This window comes from Epinephelus lanceolatus, chromosome 12, assembly GCF_041903045.1.
Source record: "Epinephelus lanceolatus isolate andai-2023 chromosome 12, ASM4190304v1, whole genome shotgun sequence".
Taxonomy (NCBI): domain Eukaryota; kingdom Metazoa; phylum Chordata; class Actinopteri; order Perciformes; family Serranidae; genus Epinephelus; species Epinephelus lanceolatus.
The window spans coordinates 3371818-3393580 of NC_135745.1; the positions used below are offsets into that span (position 1 = coordinate 3371818).

Below are 21763 nucleotides of genomic sequence, written 5' to 3' on the forward strand. Positions count from 1 at the left end.
TTTCAAAATAAACACACATTTTTTCCCTTCAGTAATAAACACATGTGGTTACGTTTAGCCAACACACACACATGGTAGGGTTTAGGAAAAAAGAGCAGGGTTTGGCTTTACAATCTTATGGTCAGCCTAGTCCGTCTGTGTCCGACGTGAGAAGTCACTGACCAAGCACCAGATTTTGACGGCTTTGGAGTAAGACCAGGGGTGCGTCCCAAGTCCCTTAAAATTACTGTTAACCACCTAACCTAGCCACCTTACCTAACTGTTTAGTCCCTCCCACTTAGGAAAACATGCAAGGAGTCAGGAGTTAGGAGTGAGGAGCGAGGATTGCTGATTAAGAGACATGAGACGGCCTTACTCTGAAGCATCATGTAAAGCGACATCCTTTTATGACAGCTGGATCTGCTGCATAACGGAGCCAGCTTTTGGTGTACATCCCAAGTCACATTATATTCGCTGATCAAAGCCGTAACCCCCACCCCACGCCGTCATGACTTTGGTCACACACTTTTGCATGTATTACCATTGTTATTGAGTCATTTGCCGAAGTTTGTCGCAATTAAAGAATGATTTGTAGCCCTGCCACTGTCACTGTGATGAGCATCATTATTTATTATTATTATCATCATTATTATCACTATTATTAAATCCACTCGTTCAACAAGTCAGCTGCTGAGTGAATAAGACATATCAGACCTGTCAGTCTACCTCAGTCAATTCAATTTTATTTATAAACCCCAGTATCACAAATCACAATTTGCGTCACAGGGCTTTACAGCATACTACATCCCTCTGACCTTAGGACCCACACAGCGGATAAGGAAAAACTCCCCCAAAAAACACTTTAACGGGGGGAAAAAACAGTAGAAAGCTCAGGAAGAGCAGCTGAGGAGGGATCCCTCTTCCAGGACAGACAGATGTGCAATAGATGTCGTACAGAACAGATCAACATAATGAATTAACAGTAATCTGTATGACACAATGAGACATAAAGAGAGACAGAGAGAGAGACAGAGAGAGATGCAGGACAGACAGTAATGACAGTAGCTTACAACAACGTTAATGAAAGTAATAATATCAATTAATATTAATATTAATAATTAATATTACCTACAAGCTATTAAACATTATTCCACTCACATGACACGCAGGACAATTAATGATGGGCAAATGTGTTTGTGTGTTTGTGTTTGTGTTTGTGTGTGTGTGTGTGTGTGTGCGTGGTGTTATATCAACATGTGGTTGTGAATGAAATAAACTTAATTACAACATGACAGTCTTGCACGAAATATCATTAACGTTACTCTTTGTAGTCACGTAGGCATGTGAATTACAGCGTTTCATTGCAAAGAATGCATGTAACGGGTACACTTGCGCTGTTTCTCCGCCATCTCGTTCAAATGAGCCAGATGTAGGGGGTGGGTATTTATACGTCAGGGCCTCAAGCTGAAAAAGACTTCCTGTTAGGAACCTCTCGTGTTACCTTACTCATCGCACCTAACAGATCTCTCCTAACTCCTAATGCTAACTCCTTACTGGCAGGAATAAGAGACATGAGACGACCTTAAAGATGGTGGACCTAGAACGACTTCCAGTTCAAGTAAGGAGTTAGGAGTTAGCAGTATAAAATTAAGAGACTTGGGACGTACCCCAGGTTGGTGAATGTAAATGTCCTGTGTTTGAAGTATCTCAGTTTGCCAATAAAGGTGTTCTGCTTTGACAGTGGGGCTGGGTAAAATGTGGTTTTGGTCACTGTGTGTTTGAGGAAGGGTCATCCATCCTGTCTGTCTTTCTTTCATTTTTCTTCTGTGTAGCAGCCTATAGTAGAGCTCTTAAGCTATTTAGAATAGTATGGTATGAAGAGCTAAGACATTTGGATTATAATTAACATTGACAAATGATCAGGAAGTGTCCCTCTTTACTAGTATTCACCCCATATCATGTAGGCCTACTATAGTCCTATAGCCTGTAATATAACTTAAAAAACTGTACAAATTAAGTTCAGAACACTTGTATGAATTTCAAAATACCATCCCGAAACAACTGAAGCTGAAACATCATGTGGATGTCAAGACTGAGACCGAAGTGGGGGCATGGTGTCCGTGTGTACGCGCGTGCGTAGGGGTGTGGGCGCGAGCGAGAGCAGAAGGCGTAGCTACATCAAAAGGGGGTCGAAATGGGAGGAGGAAGGAGGGCAGAGGGAGAGGAGTGAGGAGGGGAGCCGACGTAAGGGGAGGGGAAGTGTAGTCGGTCCATGACATGAATGAACCATGTTCGGTAACGGAGGCTTAGCTCTCCCGGTTTGCTCCTTTCTCCTACTACACCTCCCGGTTCTCCCGCTAACGAACAACTGGTCCGTTAAGGTAAATAGCTCGCGGAATAGCCGTTTGTTCATCTCACAAATCTGTATGCATTTGCAAAATGGTTAAACGTTATGAAGGGGGACTGGGGAGTTTGCTCTAGTGGAGAGTAGTTACACATAAGTCTGTCACTTTGACTCTGTCTTGCTTATCGTCAAGGGCACTGTCTAGTTTCACCATAAATTAGCCTAATTCTTGGAGTCATTTTCAATTCGGCTAAGATGTAATCGACTCAGCGATAATGTCTGAATTAAATTTCAGTCTCTAAAGTAGCTCGGGCTTCGAGAACCCATATAACCATAGTGTTTTGTGTTGTGAAGGTAAGCTAACTGTTTCCAAATGCGGGAATGTCACTGTTCCCCTTCGGCGAGCCTCCTAGAAAAGTTGATACTTTGTTGAATTAGTGGGATGCATGGGTGCATATGTTGCATCAAGGAATTAACGGTAACGACTTGGAAAACGGCTGTCTAACATGTTTACATTAGACGACAAACAGGGCAGCAGTACAATGACATACATCATGTAAATTATAAATGGTTTATGGTGTACACTTTGTCCACAACAGATGAGTGTGATCTGTTATACTGTGTGGTTTATCTGAAGAACCAGACTAAAATACTTTCCCAGAGGGGTTCGATGTTTGAACTGTCATACTGCTTCCCCCAATTCAACTTGCCCGTTTGTTTATGGTGTAGCTAAAAACAGCAGCTTTGTTGAACTTGACCACTTCATCCAAGCAATGCACGCAAATATTAGTGTTTTATCATTTAGGCAGATGGTTGCAAATCATGTGAATAACATGTTTATTTAAGATCCCATGGGACTGTTCTTTACTTGTCAGAGGAGGGGGTTGGCTAGGGTGTGACTTTATTTTTTTTTATTTTGACTCCCTGAAGCTACAAATATTTTCCCTTGAGTCTCCCTGAGTGACTAGTGCAAAATACACGACCCTCCCTCCATCATAAATTAGCCTAGTTATTCGATTTTTAAAGCTTACCCTCTGATGTTTGAAAGTTAAGACAAATCCTGGAGTTGAAAAAAGCCTCGGTTTTTCACACTTGTCCCACATGCCGGTTAGCTCGTGCAAATGTGGTTTGTTTATGGCCATATTTCTGAGATGTAGAGTAAAGTGATTTGGTGAAATATCGCTATTTTAAGCCAGATTTGGTTACGTTTTTTTTCTGACAGAAGCGAGTGTCACACATGATGTGTCCAAGGACTGTAGGAAATTTGATAATTCAACAATAATTTCTGTTTTACAGTGTCTGGCTATGATAAATGGTGTCATTTTTAAAGAAATCATTCCTTTCAAACCTGCTGTGTTGTTTTCTTAAAAAAATCTGCCACAAAATAACCTACGTACAAAATACATTTAGATTTATATGCCCCTCCCCTATGCCAAAGTAAGTCCTCCCTCACCACTTACAAGACTATTTGACATGCCTCCCCCTTTTTGGACAGTCTCTTCAGTGTTCTTTGTGTGCTGTCTGTTAACTCAAATTTTCACATTATGTTACAAAGACTTGTGTACTTGTGATTGTCTCTCCAGTGCTCCTGTTACTCCATTCAGAACTGTGGGAGTGTAAGCAGTATACTTGATTTTCAGAGAATTTTTATCTACTGCTCTTGTTGAGCACACTTGTAAATTAAACATTTTGGGAATATGGTCTCTAAGTTGCATCTAACATTAACTTACAGCTTATTGCAGTATAGATGGAGGAACAGCCACACAGAAAAAATTAGCAGTTTTGTCAGTATCACAACCAATGATATTTGCAGTAACAGCTTTGGTTCACATATAGTGCTTCTCCTTGTTATATTGTTGTGGCAGAGAATAAGTGGTTCAGTAATTTAGCCTGTCAAATGAACATGAACTATCTCAACCTTTTGGCCAGCAATTGCAGGATAAACAAAATTTCTGCCTTAATGTTTGAACGTGACATCACTGACCATTTGGCTACATTCTTCACTGTGGGCTAAATGACCAGCAGGGTGACTAACAAACTAACCTAATGATCTTCTGCCTGACCAAAAGGCTTACACAGTGTTAAATTAAGTAAAGACGACAACATGGTGACAGCCAGCAGTGAGCCTATCAGGGTGCCTTGGGGTCTCATGGTTGAAACTCTAAACAGATGCATTACCAAAGGCTGTGTAAACCATTGTTTGCAAACTCTTTTTCTAAACAAAACTCACAGTTCTTCTAAACCATAAACACTGCTTGGTTTCTATGCACATGAATGGACTGAACATTAATGCCCCACAGATAGCTGATAAAATGGCCCTTATTTGTCTGGTTAGCACTGTGTTTATCATTCAGTCCATTCATTCTTGCCAGTGAAAGAAAAACACATACTGTGTAGTGCACTTAAAAGAGGTCTGGGTTTCTGGATTTGAAACTGAGATGTGTGGATTAAATTGACTACACATAAAGTCACATCAAATTGATGGCAACAGTAGAAAAGGAAAGTTGTGTAGTGCACACAACAACTGGCATGACATCTAAAATGTTTTTTTGGCAGACTATTGAAAGACATTGTCTTCCAATGATGCCAAAGAAGTCTTTGCACATTATTACACACAAACGGAATGCACCATAGCAACAGTGAGGTAATGCCTTCTATTTTAAGGTTTGGATTTATTGTGTTAACATCTCTTAGTTTAAAACAGCAGTCATTAGTTTTCCTTTCAAGACATGGAGAGATGAATTGCAACTGCGTATCATTGAGATGGTAAACTATTTGTCAGTCTGGGAAAATATATAGCCTGCTATGTCATCGGACATGCCACCCATGGCCCTCTCATGCTGCCTGCCATTTACTTTATTAGCACTTTATTAGCAGGTACTGTAATGGCTGTGTGCACCGCACTAAGCTTTCAAGGTATATTACAGACATACCATATGTATGCGCATATTAAAATGTGTTCGTATTTGTGAAAAATGTAAGTGCGCTTTTTTTTTTTTTTTAAATCAAATCTAATATCCAAGAGCCACTTTAGCAAACCAGCTCAATCTTGCTTTGTAATAAAGAAAAAGTGATGGATTTTAAGGAACATTTTCAAATTTGTATTCCTGGCCTTGCGCTTGGACAGTCAAAGTGGACTCCATATTGGAACTTGACTGATAATATGAGTTTTCAGGCTGATAATGATATTTAATATCTGAGATGAGAAATCTGACAAAATATGTAATTTTATAAAAACTTTGCATTTAAACAAACATTTCATGAGATGCCTTAAGTTTGGTTATTAAAGAATACTGACAGACAGACACTTTGCTAGCTCAATCATGTTGTAACTAAGATATCCGCTGGAAAAAATATTTTTTTCACGGGCCATTTAGTGAGTTTTTTTTACATGGCGGCGGAAGCTGTATGAACGAGCTAACCCTCGTCTGCTGAGTTTTAAAAATGCCGGCTATTTTGTTGCTTTCTGTTGTTGTCACATCCCTCCTTGAGTATATCCAATCAGCACCAAGTAATCCCCAAGCCCCAGCCAGGAGTCTTTCGGGGCCGTTCTGAGTACCTACCCCGAGGCAGGGACTTGTTTAGCCCCTGTAAAAGTTCCGGAACTCTGTCCTTAGGGGGTGGTTCCTGCGGTGGAGACACGCACCAACGGCCCGGGCCCCGTAAAATTACCCCGAAGTTCCTGCGGTGGAAACTGGCCTCAAGTCCCTGCCTCGGGGTAGGTACTCAGAACGGCCCCGAAAGACTCCTGGCTGGGGCTTGGGGATTACTTGGTGCTGATTGGATATACTCAAGGAGGGATGTGACGACAACAGAAAGCAACAAAATAGCCGGCATTTTTAAAACTCAGCAGACGAGGGTTAGCTCATTCATATAGCTTCTGCCGCCATCTTAAAAAAACACACTAAATGGCTCGTGAAAAAAATATTTTTTCCAGCGGATATCTTAGTTACAACATGATTGAGCTAGCAAAGCAGTTTTGTGTTGATATGTGTGGTATTTATTCAGTTATGGGAAGTCACGATGTCTAGAAAGCATCAGCTACATCAGGACGTTATCTGTTAAAAGCCTCCCGTTGTCGGATACGACATGAAACTACTCCAGTTAGCTTAATAATATTGTAACTAAGACATCCGCTGGAAAAAATATTTTCTTCACGGGCCATTTAGTGAGTTATTACAGACACCGCTATCGGCTAACGGCGTCCCTACGTCGCCCCGGTCAAAATGGTCGCACAACGATTACATCACATCCAGAGGCAGCCCGTAACTTTACAGGAACCTTCCTAGTACTCTGCTCTCTCAGTGGAGACACGGCGGTTGAGAGGGCCGAGCGAGAGGACATTCCTGTAGTAGTTCCTGCCTCCCAAATAGTATCAGGAACTTCTTCCGTGGAAACGGACCTTTGCTTTATAATTAAGGAATATTGCTAAAAAATTGATAAATTTAAGGGACAGTGACATTTTCACATATGTATTCTGACCTTGTGCCTGGACAGTCAAAGTAGACTCCATATTGGAGCCTGACTGATAATGGGAGTTTTTAGGCCAAGAATGAGGCAGATATTTGAGATGAGAAATCTGATAAAAAATATACCAAATTATTAAAAAAAAAAAAAAAATCTTAAACCCATAAGTAAACATTTAAGTGAGGTGTCTTAAAGGTGAAGTGTAAGATTTCAGGGGATTTAGTGGCGCTCAGTGGTGAATTGCAAATTGCAACCAGCTAAAACTTCTCTCAACCAGAATTCCTGCAGTGTTCATTGTTCAGGAGGGTTTTACTGGGAGCTGAATTATCCACAGAGGTCTCCTCCTCTCTAAAACAAACAGACCAGGTGATTCACACCTGTAAGAACACTGAATAAAGCAGTTTCACGTTGCCAATCAGTGTATCTCTGACGCTGTTTGGCATCTCAGAGACGGGCGGCTTGCCCACAACATACTGTTGTGTGCTCACCCCTTTTCTCTCATAAGTTAGTGTGCTCACCTTTTTCTGATCCAGATGTTCAAGAGGTTTTTACCATAAGAGAGGTTATCTGCAGAGGTCTCTTCCTTTTTACAAAACAAACCAAACACACTGAATAACGTAGTTTCACGTTTTAAATCCATGTATTTCCAGCGTTTGTCATGTTGGTGTGGGCGGCTTGTCCAACACATGCTAATGTGTGGTCACCTTTTTTCTCCGATAACATAAGATCCAGACATTTAGGTAGTTTTTGCCAGAAACTGAATTATCCACAGCGGTCCCCTCCTCTTCAAAACAAAGGGACCAGATGTTTAGAACAGCTAGAAACGCTGAATTAAGTAGTTTCACGTTACATGTCAGTGTAACTCTGGCGTTGCTCATTGCTGTTGGGCTTGTTAGTACAGTGGGTGATGCAAAAACACAAATGACCCTATCTGGAGCCAGTGTTTGGTTTCCATTCTGGGCTACTGTACAAACATGGTGGTGCCACATGGTGATCTGATCTCCAAACAAGAAGACCCGCTCCCTATGTAGATACAAATGGCTCATTCTAAGGTAAGGGGAACACAACAATTCACATTTTCAGTTCATTATACACTAAACATAGTCATTATATTATATTCCGTCCTACACCCTGGACCTTTAGTGGTTAGAACAGTGACAGACACCTTGAGCAGGACATTTTACAGTTGAAAAATAAACTTGTCTGCCTGGTGGACAAACTATTAATAGTGACACTATTTCTAAATTACCTTTAATATATTTTAGATTTAGTATTTCTGTACATATATGTGACTATAGCTGTATCTGTGATAAGCTAATATTATCAAATAATATCAGCCATGCCAATATCTGCTTGGCTGTACTCCATACCTTTAGCCTCTTCAAAATCCTGCCGCCGGAGTTGAATTGAATTTTTGTGTTTGAACTGTGAATATTAATATTGAATATTCTTGATAGTTGATTCATAAACACGGTCATAAATGATTATTTGTATGTTTATTTCTGTTGTAAATGTAAACATACAGGACAGGCTATTTAGCACTGTCAGTCACCACTGTATCTTATTCCAGCACAAGAAGGCTGTAGGGAAATTACATTGAGGGGATATGGTAACAATACAGGTTAACATAAAAGAGTTTCCATTGTCATACCACATCACCACATCCTGATTTGATAGCAAAGCCCAAAACCTTACTCAGGAAGAAATGTAAGCATGCTTTTTGTACACCGAAGTGTTTTAAATATTTCCAGTCCAACAAACACTTTGCACGGCTAATTTCCAGCCCTTTGTTTAGTCACACTGTAAAAAGGTTGCTGTAAAGTAGTTACTGGCAGCTGGATGCCAGGTAGTTACTGTTAATTTTTACAATTTTATTTCTACATTTTAATTCTTAGTGTCATTACTGTATTTTCATTAACAGCAGCATTGATGTATTTTCATTTACATATTATTACAGTATTTTCATTTACAGTATCATAACAGTATTTTCATTTACAGTGCTATTACTGTTTTTTAACTGCAGTATTATAATCAACTGTCAAATTGATTTACAGTAGAGAAAAAAAGAGTATTTTCCCACTTTCCTTTGCTATTTATAGTAACATACTATAGGCGCGTACATAGTATCTTACTGTACATATTACAGTAAGATACTGTAAAAATTGATTATAGTGTACTGAACCATGAAAATGCACTGGTGTTGCAATGCGTCGTCTCATCAAACATAAAGTTGTGTCTATTTGTGACATCTGACTAGGGGTGTAACGGTACACAAAAATCACGGTACGTACCTCGGTACACAAGTCATGGCTCGTTTTTTTTGGGTACAGTAATGAAAAAAATAGACAACTATTAAATATCTTGTACTTTATTGGTAACCTTATTAAAACGTACCACCACAGCAGTTTACTCTTTTTTACACAATTTTTCAATGAAACAAATATATATAAAATCCTGCTTTTTCACATTGTTTGAATGAAAATAGAAATATATAAAATTTAAAAAATAAAATCTTGCTTTTTATTTTACACATTTTTGAATGAACAACAGTGGCTTTAACTTGTTTATACAGCCGTGGTATGATGACTTCACTCATGTAGGGACGAGAAGAGATTTTAAACCGCGGCTCAATCACCTTCATCATGTGTTTGAATCCTCTGTTTTCAACGACGGAGTACGGTCGTAGATCGGCTGCTATGAAAACTCATTTCTTTAGCGCGATCAGAATCGTCAGGGAAACGCTCTTTCTTTTTAAATGACAACGATATCGTAGTTTGCACCAAATTGCTCTTTCTAGTTGTGCTGGTAACGTTCAAACTCCGGTGGTGTCGCTTTAGATGCGTTAGCATGTTAGACGTGTTTCCAAGTACATACCCGACCACTGTTCTGCAGTGTCAGCACACTGCCTTTGTCTTGTCCACTTGTTTATTTCCATCTTCGTATTTTACCCTGAAACCAAAGTGTTCCCAAACGGAGGACTAAAGGTTTGCGGGTGGGTCTTCAAGTTCGTCAGGCTCACTTGTCATGTTCTCCAAATGTGAGAATGCGCTGCACAAAGTGGAGGCGGAGATTTACAGTCGGACTCGGTCCGTCACTCAATTATGTCCGTCGGAGAACTAGATATTTTAAATGGTTCGGCTTGCAAAAACTGAATTAAAATAAAACAAAATAAGATAAAATAATATCCTGCGCCCAATAATTCGGTACAGGGTCGTGCCGAACTGAAAGTCGCGTACCGAACAGTTCGACACAAATACATTTACTGTTACGGCCCTACATCTGACCCATTGCCATCCTAGAAACACTTTGATTACCATAACTATGACAGCAAGCAACTACTACCATCTGTTTCAATTCAATCAATCAATCAATTTTATTTTTAAAGCTCAATATCACAAATCACAATTTGCTTCACTAGGCTTTACAGCGTACAACATCCCTCTGTCCTTTGGACCCTCACAGCGGATAAGGAAAAACTCCCCAAAAAACCCTTTAACGGGGGAAAAAATGGTAGAAACCTCAGGAAGAGCAACTGAGGAGGGATCCCTCTTCCATGATGGACAGATGTGCAATAGATGTCGCACAGAACAGATAGACATAATAAATTAACAGTAATCCGCATGACACAATGAGACAGAAAGTTGTTACACAAAAAAATCCAAGCGCTGGGCAGAAATCTGAGAGCAGAAATCTGAGAGCAGAAATTCCGCGAGCGCACAGAAACAGTTTGAGCGCAAGGAGAAAAGCTGAAGCTCGAGCAGGAAATCTGTGCGAGCAACATGGTATCTGAGTGCGAGCACACAGTTTGAGCAGAAACAGAGTAGATCCAAGCGCAAGCAGAGGCTATTTGAGTGCGAGGGCAGGGTTTTTGAACGTGAAGTCAATAAATAATGTTCTCAAACTGATAGACCACTCTCTTGAATAAAGATAGTGATAAAGCTCCATAGATTGGTCTGAGCAAAGAACCTTGTGGAAAACTTAAGTACGTAAGGATGAGTCATCATGAACATGAACAAACTGAAAACGATCAGATATACAAGATTTAAACCACCTTAGTGTTTCTGCTCATGAATCATACAAATATTCAAAGACATGCACACGCATGTGCGCACTCACGCACACACACACACACACACACACACACACACACACACACACACACACACACACACACAGAGGCCCGCGTACACACACACAAACACTGTAGAGATGTGTGTGTTTATGTGTCAAATTAGCCAGAGGCTAATCTGACAAAGTAAGGAGCCTGTGTGGGCTTGCTTAGGATGCTATTGAGACAACACAGCAGTGGGACTTTGAGCCTTGATGTGTGTGTATATTTGTGTTGTTGTTGTTGTGTGTGTGTGTGTTGTGTAAAAAATACCACCTTACTGAGAAATCAAATCAAATCCTTCTGATACATGGCAAACCAAATGTCCACTTCTAGCTTGATGTGGTGCAGATTTGTCAGTTTAAAATTTTACATTAACTCTAATTTCACTAACACTTCAGTTACTCTGATACACACCTGGAGATATACAGTACAGGCCAAAAGTTTGGACACACCTTCTCATTCAATGCGTTTTCTTTATTGTCATGACTATTTACATTGTAGATTCTCACTGAAGGCATCAAAACTATGAATGAACACATGTGGAGTTATGTACTTAACAAAAAAAGGTGAAATAACTGAAAACATGTTTTATATTCTAGTTTCTTCAAAATAGCCACCCTTTGCTCTGCTTTGCACACTCTTGGCATTCTCTCGATGAGCTTCAAGAGGTAGTCACCTGAAATGGTTTCCACTTCACAGGTGTGCCTTATCAGGGTTAATTAGTGGAATTTCTTGCTTTATCAATGGGGTTGGGACCATCAGTTGTGTTGTGCAGAAGTCAGGTTAATACACAGCCGACAGCCCTATTGGACAACTGTTAAAATTCATATTATGGCAAGAACCAATCAGCTAACTAAAGAAAAACGAGTGGCCATCATTACTTTAAGAAATGAAGGTCAGTCAGTCCGGAAAATTGCAAAAACTTTAAATGTGTCCCCAAGTGGAGTCGCAAAAACCATCAAGCGCTACAATGAAACTGGCACACATGAGGACCGACCCAGGAAAGGAAGACCAAGAGTCACCTCTGCTTCTGAGGATAAGTTCATCCGAGTCACCAGCCTCAGAAATCGCAAGTTAACAGCAGCTCAGATCAGAGACCAGATGAATGCCACACAGAGTTCTAGCAGCAGACCCATCTCTAGAACAACTGTTAAGAAGAGACTGCGCCAATCAGGCCTTCATGGTCAAATAGCTGCTAGGAAACCACTGCTAAGGAGAGGCAACAAGCAGAAGAGATTTGTTTGGGCCAAGAAACACAAGGAATGGACATTAGACCAGTGGAAATCTGGTCTGATGAGTCCAAATTTGAGATCTTTGGTTCCAACCGCCGTGTCTTTGTGAGACACAGAAAAGGTGAACGGATGGATTCCACATGCCTGGTTCCCACTGTGAAGCATGGAGGAGGAGGTGTGATGGTGTGGGGGTGTTTTGCTGGTGACACTGTTGGGGATTTATTCAAAATTGAAGGCACACTGAGCCGGCATGGCTACCACAGCATCCTGCAGCGACATGCCATCCCATCCGGTTTGCGTTTAGTTGGACGATCATTTATTTTTCAACAGAACAATGACCCCAAACACACCTCCAGGCTGTGTAAGGGCTATTTGACCAAGAAGGAGAGTGATGGAGTGCTGCGGCAGATGACCTGGCCTCCACAGTCACCGGACCTGAACCCAATCGAGATGGTTTGGGGTGAGCTGGACCGCAGAGTGAAGGCAAAGGGGCCAACAAGTGCTAAACACCTCTGGGAACTCCTTCAAGACTGTTGGAAAACCATTTCAGGTGACTACCTCTTGAAGCTCATGGAGAGAATGCCAAGAGTGTGCAAAGCAGTAATCAGAGCAAAGGGTGGCTATTTTGAAGAAACTAGAATATAAAACATGTTTTCAGTTATTTCACCTTTTTTTGTTAAGTACATAACTCCACTATGTGTTCATTCATAGTTTTGATGCCTTCAGTGAGAATCTACAATGTAAATAGTCATGAAAATAAAGAAAACGCATTGAATGAGAAGGTGTGTCCAAACTTTTGGCCTGTATTGTACATTGTGTCAAGACTCCACCACTAGCCTTTTAAATTCAAAATGCTTACTGATGTGAAATTTTAACACTGACTCCAGTGATGAACCCTTCATATTGTACATGTTCTCATTGAGCAAGATACAGATGTTTAACTGATGACATGATGAACCGATTTTTTTTTGTGCTGTATTTTTTGTAGCTCTTAGAATAGTAGCTATCCAAAAAAGTGAAACATTGTCACATTTTTTAATAGATAATTTCACAGAGCTTCAGGTTGTTTAATCCAAACAAACCTGCAGAAACTATTTGATCCTGTTTATAATCTGTTTTAGCCTTTGTAACTTAATATTCAAGTATTCCTTTAAAATAGTATTCAAGATTTATCCAGTGGGTGAAGACTGTTAACAAGAAGACTAAATCAAAATGAAACAGCTGACTGTAAACAAGCCAGCTGAATGGATGGGTGGCAGTGAGCAGGGGGGCTGCTTAGAGGAAACTGGGCTGAAAATAACATTGCTTATTCTACCATGATTCACATCTTTACACAAAATTACATTTTTGACCAACAACCAGTTTATCACATAAAAAAGTGAAATTTTCCTTAGCATTCTGAAAAGAAATAGATGTGGTTCTTGTCAAACTCCAAACTCTGTCCTTACTTTTCTGCACAGTTGTACTTAGCCAAGATAGAAATAATATATTTTACCTCACGTGCAGGTTCAGTGGAATGTGTTGTTGCTCAACTCAGTGAAAGCTAATCACAAGTGTAGTGTTCAGCATATTAAACTTGTAGATGGTTAGGTAAGGTTACTTTTGTGACCCATCACTGTGTTTCCAGTGGCTGTTAAGGCACAAAAAATTGCTAATTTTTATGCCTCTGCGGTGGCGATGGCTGGAGGCATTATGTTTTCAAGTTGTCTGTCTGTTCCAGGGGTTAAAGTTCTCCGGCACAGCGCCGGATTTCCGGTGTGGCAATGTTTCTGTCCGGCACGGGCAGAAGTGCTCTGCAGTGCGAGCATGTCACTCGCATTTGCCCCTAAATATATATATATATATATGTGCGAACCGGGAAAATGATTTAGGCACACAGTGTGCAAGTAAAAACAACCTACTGTTTACCATAATCGGCATCGGACGTTTTTTCATCGATAACCGATCAAATAAATGTATTTTAAAACTCCCTCCTTTGGCTCTGATACAACCGTCTCCCTCCCTGCCTGCAGTCCCCACTGCACTGGGCTTTGTAACAATGTCCCGCCTACAGCCCCCTCTGATTGGTTACACGGCACAAGTGATAGCCAATGAACACTGATGCCTGTGCATGCTTTCACATCATGTCACATTGAGACACAGAGCACAGAGGGAGCGGGAGAGGCTCCGGTAAGCCAGCGGTAATTTTGAAGGTAAGGTAACAGAAACCAGACAGAAACGAAAGTTGCAATAAAAATCCTCTATGCTGAAGTTTTAAAGTTACCACCACAACATTATATGATCCATTTCAATGATGACATGCTTACCCAGAGGCGAAATTTCGACGTAACTGCTTGTTTAATTCACATCAAGCGCGATACAATTTTGCAAACAGCCTATGATTTAGCGTCTAAAAATAAATAGCACCAAGGCAAAAAAGAGATGTAGGAGCTATAAGTCAAAAAGTCTGGTGACCACTGAAAGTTTAATCTTTATTTATAAACTCATTATGCTATAAAAGTTTAATCTGAAAAGTAACGACTAAAGCTATAATCTTTTTGTTCATTTTGATAATAAACACGTTCCTTTGCAACACATACATTTCTATTTCTTCATTTTGTGACTGCAACACCAAGCCCCCTGCTCCAGAAAAGATTTCAGATTTCAGGCACACAAATCTTCCGTGCTCCACATTTCAGGCACAAAATTTTTTTCTTGCTTTAACCCCTGCTGTTCATTCGTCCGTCCATCCATCCATCCGTGTGTACATCTGTCCCATCCTTGTAAACACGATATCTCAAGAACACCTCAAGGGAATTTGTTCAAATTTGGCACAAATATCCACTTAGACTCAACAATGAACTGATTAGTTTTTGGTGGTCAAATTTCAAGTTCACTGTGACCTTGTCTGTCTCATTCATGTAAATGTAATATCTCAAGACTGTGAATTTCTTCAAATTTTGTGCAAAGTTTGATTTGGACTCTAGGATGAATTGATTAGATTTTGGTGGTCAAGAGACTAAGATCAAGGTCACTGTGATCTTGCATCCATCTTACTCTTGTGAAAGTGATATCTCAAGAACAGCTAGAGGGAATATCTTCAATTTGGCGATGAACTCATTCGTTTTTGGTGGTCATAGGTCAAATCTATGTGAAATATTTTTTTCATTCCTGTGAACGTGATATCTCAACAACACCTTCATGGAATTTCTTTAAATTTGACACAAACATCCACTTGGGCTGAAGAATAAACTGATTAGAATTTTGAATTTTGTGGTGGAAGTTCAAAGGTCAAGGTCAGTGACCTCACAAAATAAGTTTTTGGCCATAAGATTAAAAAAAATGAAGTGATGACATTTTATATCCAAAAGCTCAAAGGCTATCTTCACCGTGACATCATAATGTTCTGCAAAAACACTTTTCTGGCCATTACTCAACATCATATCTCAAGAGCAGAAGGGGAGACATTCAGTCAAATACTGAATTGGTGACACTAATCTTGGATGTTCACTTTGAAACTGTGCTGATTGTATAGATCTTCTGTGATGTCAGGGGGGACAATGGGTGTGAAGCGTCCATGTTTTCACAGACATGGTTGTAAACTGTAAGAGAAACTGGTGCGCGGAGGCATACAACTGCGAGGCAGTAATTCCAGTTTACAGAGACATAGCTGTCCCCAAACTGGGTATTTTAAGCCATAACATGATCTTTCCCCACCCAAGTGTTTTTATGTGCCTAAACCTATACACACACTCATACACAGCATTGTTGAAACGTAAAGTTTCATAGTATCCGCTACATAATGACAGGAAAATGTAACATACCAATGGTTTGCAGAAATACACAATGCCACCATTTTATGATGATTAGGTCCATATATAGTATAGCATATACGGGCTGATATTTAGATATCAGTACATCCATCCACCCTAATACATGTAGGGTCACAGAGTAAATACGTTCCCTCTTCATGTGTATGTGTCTGTGTATGTGCTGTATGTCTGCCAGGACAGAAGTGAAGGGAGGGTGGAGCAGCATAACATCCATCTACAATCACATACCTCTGGAAGTCAGAATGTCAAACAGACAAGCAACAAGGTACTGTGATCATGCTCACACTCTTATTCATTTGTTTAGCTGGCCCGCTTTTGAAATGTGTAATGTAAATGTAATTTGTGTCTGACTGTAATATGTACGACTCTTCATCTTTGCAGGTAAGGCTATTTTAAGCCTGCGTCAAAGGATAAACAGACAGACGTGTCCGTAGAGTTTCTTGCTAGGTGGCATATGACCACCAATCAAATTCTCTGTTTAGGTTTAGGTTATAGATAGTTTACAACATGGACAGGACATCAACACACACCAGCTACACCTCAGAGCATTCTCTTGTCTGACTCATGAAGGCTGGTTAATATTAAATTTTCAGCATGAGTTTGATCATTCTGCCTAACTCCAACTCCCAAACTGCAGTTTGATATGTCATGCCTCTCCCTAATGGAAATGACATGCTACATCGGGTTGTTTTTGTCTGACTGTTGTATGTTTTCTCCCAGGAGGATGTGTTTCAGTGGTGGGGGGAGTGGTCCAGTTGGTCGTCTTGTTCCAGGAGCTGTGGGGGAGGAGTGAGGAGTCAGGAGAGACACTGTCTCATACAGAGGTAGTGTTTCAAAAAAACATATTCTTGCATACATACATGTATAGAGGGAGATGTTACCCTGTTGCTTGTCTTCTGAATATTTTGTTTTTATGCCTCCACACCAGCGATAGCTGTGGCCGGAGGCATTATGTTTCCGAGTTGTCCGTGTGTCCATACGTCCCATTCTAATGAAAGTGATATCTCAATAACGCCTCAAGAGATTTTTTTCACATTTGGCACAAATGTCCACTTGGACTCAACGGTAAATTGATCAGTTTTTGAAGGTCATAGCTCCAAGGTCAAGGTCACTGTGACCTTGTCTGTCTCAATCTTCTTAATGCGATATCTCAAGAACACTGCAAGGGAACTCTTCAAATTTGGCACAAACATTCACTTGGACTCAACAACTGATTAGATTTTGGTGGTCAAGGGTCAAAGGTCAAACCTGAACACTGTATCTCAAGAACAGTTTGAGGACATTTTTTTCAAACTTGGCACAAACGTCCACTTGGACTCAATGATGAACTGATTATTTTTTGGTGGTCAAAGGTCAAAGTCACTGTGACCTTGTCTGTCTCACTCTCGTGAATGTGATATCTCAAGTTTTTATGGAATTTCTTTAAATTTGACACAAATGTGCACTTGGAACGTGCACACAATATGTAGCAGGAATGGACCAGGAGGTGTGTGGCTGAGGTGACTGTGAAATTAAACACAGTGAAGTCCCAAAATACAAATATACATCATGCTACACAATATATATATCACCACATCTTATTTTTTTGTGCTGACATTTTGTGCTGAATTCATGTTGAGCTTATGTTTAGTGTATGAGTGTAAGTCAAGCAGACAGGTTATTGTTTTGTTTTTTTTAGTCAGTGTGCAGTGTACTTTTGGGGATATTTGGGGATATGCTGCTACATGCTGTTACTGATCCAGACCCAGGGAGAGTATGAGTGAGCTGCCAGGAAGAAGAGAGACTTTGCCTGGTCAGGCTCTGAAATAACGTTCTTCTGCCTTTTTCTGAAGTGGTGAACTTACAGCTCACAGCACCTTAACAACCAGGATGTTGTCTCTGGCTTTTGTTTGATATCCAATGTTAGCAAAAGAATGTTCTTAGACATTTCCAAGCTATTGTTAACATAGTTAGCATGCATTAGCTGAATTATGATCATAACCTATTATGCGCGAGGCTATAGACGAATTCGGCGAGCAATTTGTGTATGCCACCATCTTGTGGTGGCGCCATTGCTGCGGTGATGTGTCAGTCATCAATTAATTATACTGTCATTGTGGATTTACTGTCTACAATGATAGCATCATGAATAGCTGGATTGATGATGTTAGATAGTGGCCTCCGGTAACTGATGAAGGTATCTTAAAACTATAGTGCATAACTTCTACAGGTCCGTAAATGTCCGTTTCACCCAAGCCAATACTAGAGGAGATGACACAATGCTGATTAAGCCGATCGGCTCCTCTAACATCTCGCGATATTTTTCAATATATATCATTTTTAGTATGCGTGTCGACCGGCAAATGATACAGTCTATTATCTCCCTATTACTCTAATCTTTCCTGCTTATCGCTCAAACAAATGATTATTTTCTAAATTAATATCGGTACTCATTTAAGATACCTTCATCAGTTACCGGAGGCCACTGTCTAACATCATCAATCCAGCTATTCATGATGCTGTCATTGTAGAGTCAGTTCACAATGACGTGCAAGATGGTGGCATACACAAATCGCTTGCCGAATTCATCTATAGTGGAGGCTAAATGACTTTAAACACAGCAAATACAGTTGTTGAATTACCTAGTTTATGCACTAATTGCAACTTAAATCCATTTAAATATCCTGTTTATTATTGGTACTAGCACAACGCACAGGCCTCAGACTCTCAAAAGGTTGTTTTACATGTTATTAGGCTAGATGCTTTCATTTTCAATTTCAATTCAATTTTATTTATAAAGCCCAATATCACAAATCACAATTTGCCTCACAGGGCTTTACAGCATACGACATCCCTCTGTCCTTAAGACCCTCACAGCGGATAAGGAAAAACTCCCCAAAAAAAACCCCTTTAACGGGGAAAAAAAAAACGGTAGAAACCTCAGGAAGAGCAACTGAGGAGGGATCCCTCTTCCAGGACGGACAGACGTGCAATAGATGTCGTACAGAACAGATCAGCATAATAAATTAACAGTAATCCATATGACACAATGAGACAGAGAGAGAGAGAGAGAGAGAGAGAGAGAGAGATGCAGGTAATGACAGTAGCTTACAACAACATTAATGAAAGTAATAATATTATAGTTATAGTTCTGGCTACTGTGGTACAATATGTTGAAAGTATGTATTAGTATCAGACAGTATACTTGTGTGACAATAGTCATATGTGTATAATAACAGTAGAAGTATGACTAATGACTAATGATGGCAGCAGCAGCAGGAGGCATCTGGCAGGACCACGGCAGCAGCACAACCACACACGTCACACTGTCCAGGCACCGCTGCGGTATGAGTTATTCTGAGAGACAGTGGAGCACAAAGGCTCCGGAGAAGAAGCCGAGTTAGTGACATCCAGAATGGCCGAGTTAGCAAGATGCAGTAATAGGATGAGAGTGAGAGAGAGAGAGAGAGAGAGAGAGAGAGAGAGAGAGAGAGAGAGAGAGAGAGGGAGAGAGAGGGAGCCCGGTGTATTATAGGGGGTCCTCCGGCAGACTAGGCCTAAGTCAGCCTAACTAGGGGCTGGTACAGGGCAAGCCTGAGCCAGCCCTAACTATAAGCTTTATCAAAGAGGAAAGTCTTAAGTCTAGTCTTAAATGTGGAGACGGTGTCTGCCTCCCGGACCGTAACAGGAAGATGATTCCACAGGAGAGGAGCCTGATAGCTGAAGGCTCTGGCTCCTGATCTGCTTTTGGAGACTTTAGGGACCACGAGTAACCCTGCGTTCTCAGAGCGCAGTGTTCTGGTGGGATAATATGGCACTATGAGCTCTCTAAGATATGACGGAGCTTGACCATTTAGAGCTTTATAAGTTAACAGTAGGATTTTAAATTAAATTCTGGATTTTACAGGGAGCCAGTGCAGAGAAGCTCATTTACAATTGAAATGGCAGTTTCACCAACAGCCCCCCCCCCCCAAAAAAAAAAACATTGCAAATTTAACAAAATCTGAAGATAAAACCAACTAATACCTCATTTGTTCTAAGTAATAAAAGATATCTTTAATATGGCGGCATAGCCAGAACCAGCGGCTGCCCCCAAGTGCAGATGGCTCCCACTGAGGAAACACTGGAGTTAAGAACTAAACTATGATAAATGACATAAAATATTAAGATGTAACATAAGATAAATTAGTTATTAAATAAATTAAAACATATACAGTAGATAAAAGTAGAGCATGCTAGAAGTAAATACAATAATAAACAGTAGCCTATCTAAGCAATAATAAATAGTAACTAAACAATAATAATAGTATCTAAGTTATCTAATAGACTAAAAGTAATACTACATTAGTAAAAATAGGAAGATAAAAGGGACATTAGTTAAAAGCCAGATTAAAAAGGTGGGTCTTGAGCCTGTTATTAAAAATTTCAACATTTTCTGCGGCCCTCAGATTCTCCGGCAGGCTGTTCCATAAACGTGGGGCATAATGCTGGAAAGCTGCCTCACCGTGGGTTTTTGTATTAACTTTTGGAATGACTAAAAGGCCGATGCGTGAGGACCTCAGGGTCCGCGAGGGTTCATAAGATAAAAGTAGGTCAGAAAGATAAGAAGGGGCAAGACCATTAAGACATTTAAAACAATTAAAAGGACCTTAAAATCAATCCCAAAACACACGGGGAGCCAATGTAGTGATTCTAGCTTAAGGATAGGGGCTTAGTAATTCAGTTTGTCCGTGAGGGAGAGAAATACAGAAGGGATAAGTTAGTGAGGAGGCAAGGGTGTGGCCACCTAGAAGGTGCTTGTGATTGGGAAATGCAAGTAGATTTAGGGGGAAAGCTTGTTGTTCCTCAGGAAATAGTCTATACCAGGCAGAGGCCTGACTTAGTGTTGTGGTCAGTGAGTCAACAGATAGTTTATTTCATTGAGCTGACAGTTCCTTGGGAAGACTCAGTGGAAGAAGCCTATGAAAGAAAAAAGCTTAGATATGCAGACTTAGGAGCAGAAGCTGAGCAGCGAGGATGGAAGACTAGAATTTGTCCAGTGGAAGTGGGGTGTAGGGGATTCATAGCAAGATCAACTGTCTCACTCCTGGGGGAACTCGGAGTGCGGGGACAGAATTTGAGGAAGACAGTGAGAGAAATGTCAGATGAAGCAATTAAATGCAGCCAGTTTATCTATTACAGAAGAAATAATGTCAGCTGGGGGCCAGCGGGGGGAACTACTAAGCAGGGCACATAACTCCTTGAGATCAGGTGGAGAGATCCACTTCCTGTCAGGAGAAATCCAGGAAGAGGAAGTATTTAAGTGTGGGAGTGGCCTATTGGAATCCATTTTGTTTGAGGCCATGCGGCAAGGTGAGTGTGCTTGCTGATCCTGTAAGTCCAGTTAGCTCCTTTAACTTTAGCTTATATTGTAGTTATGCTATGTAGTGTGTGAAACAGAGTATTGTGAATGTGACAGGAAAGCTAGTATCAGCATTGCTTCTGCCTGGAGCTCGCATGTATGGAGCCTGGGTTTGGTTGAAGATGGCAGTGCTGTTTGGGCTGAGAAAGCCATGTGTAAGTAAGAAGGAAATCCAGGAAGAGGAAGGTTATTTAAGTGTGGGAGTGGCCTATTTGAATCCATTTTGTTTGAGACCATGCTGCAAAGTGAGTGTGTTTGCTGATCCTGTGAGTTCATTTATCTCCTTTAACTTTAGCTTACATTGTAGTTATGCTATGTAGCATGTGAAATAGAGTATGGTGAATGTGCTAGTAAAGGTAGTATCAGCATTGCTTCTGCCTGGAGCTCGCATAAACGGAGCCTGGGCTTGGTTGAAGGTGGCAGTGCTGTTTGGGCTGA

The 21763-nt window shown here is 40.5% G+C and overlaps 1 protein-coding gene across 3 annotated transcripts in view; it reads left to right on the forward strand.

The window, feature by feature from the left end:
• Positions 1 to 2173: 2173 nt before the first annotated feature.
• LOC117271887 (ADAMTS-like protein 2) overlaps positions 2174 to 21763 on the forward strand; it is a 79530-nt gene continuing 59940 nt past the window's right edge. Inside the window, exons 1-3 of one of the 3 annotated variants that reach the window (XM_033650414.2) lie at positions 2174 to 2360; positions 16121 to 16210; positions 16666 to 16769. In XM_033650414.2, coding sequence (XP_033506305.2) covers positions 2268 to 2360; positions 16121 to 16210; positions 16666 to 16769 — 287 coding nt within the window. In that variant the 5' untranslated portion in view covers positions 2174 to 2267. The remainder of the gene's footprint in view (positions 2361 to 16120; positions 16211 to 16665; positions 16770 to 21763) is intronic. The other 2 variants (XM_033650413.2, XM_033650412.2) reach the window with 2 other exon arrangements.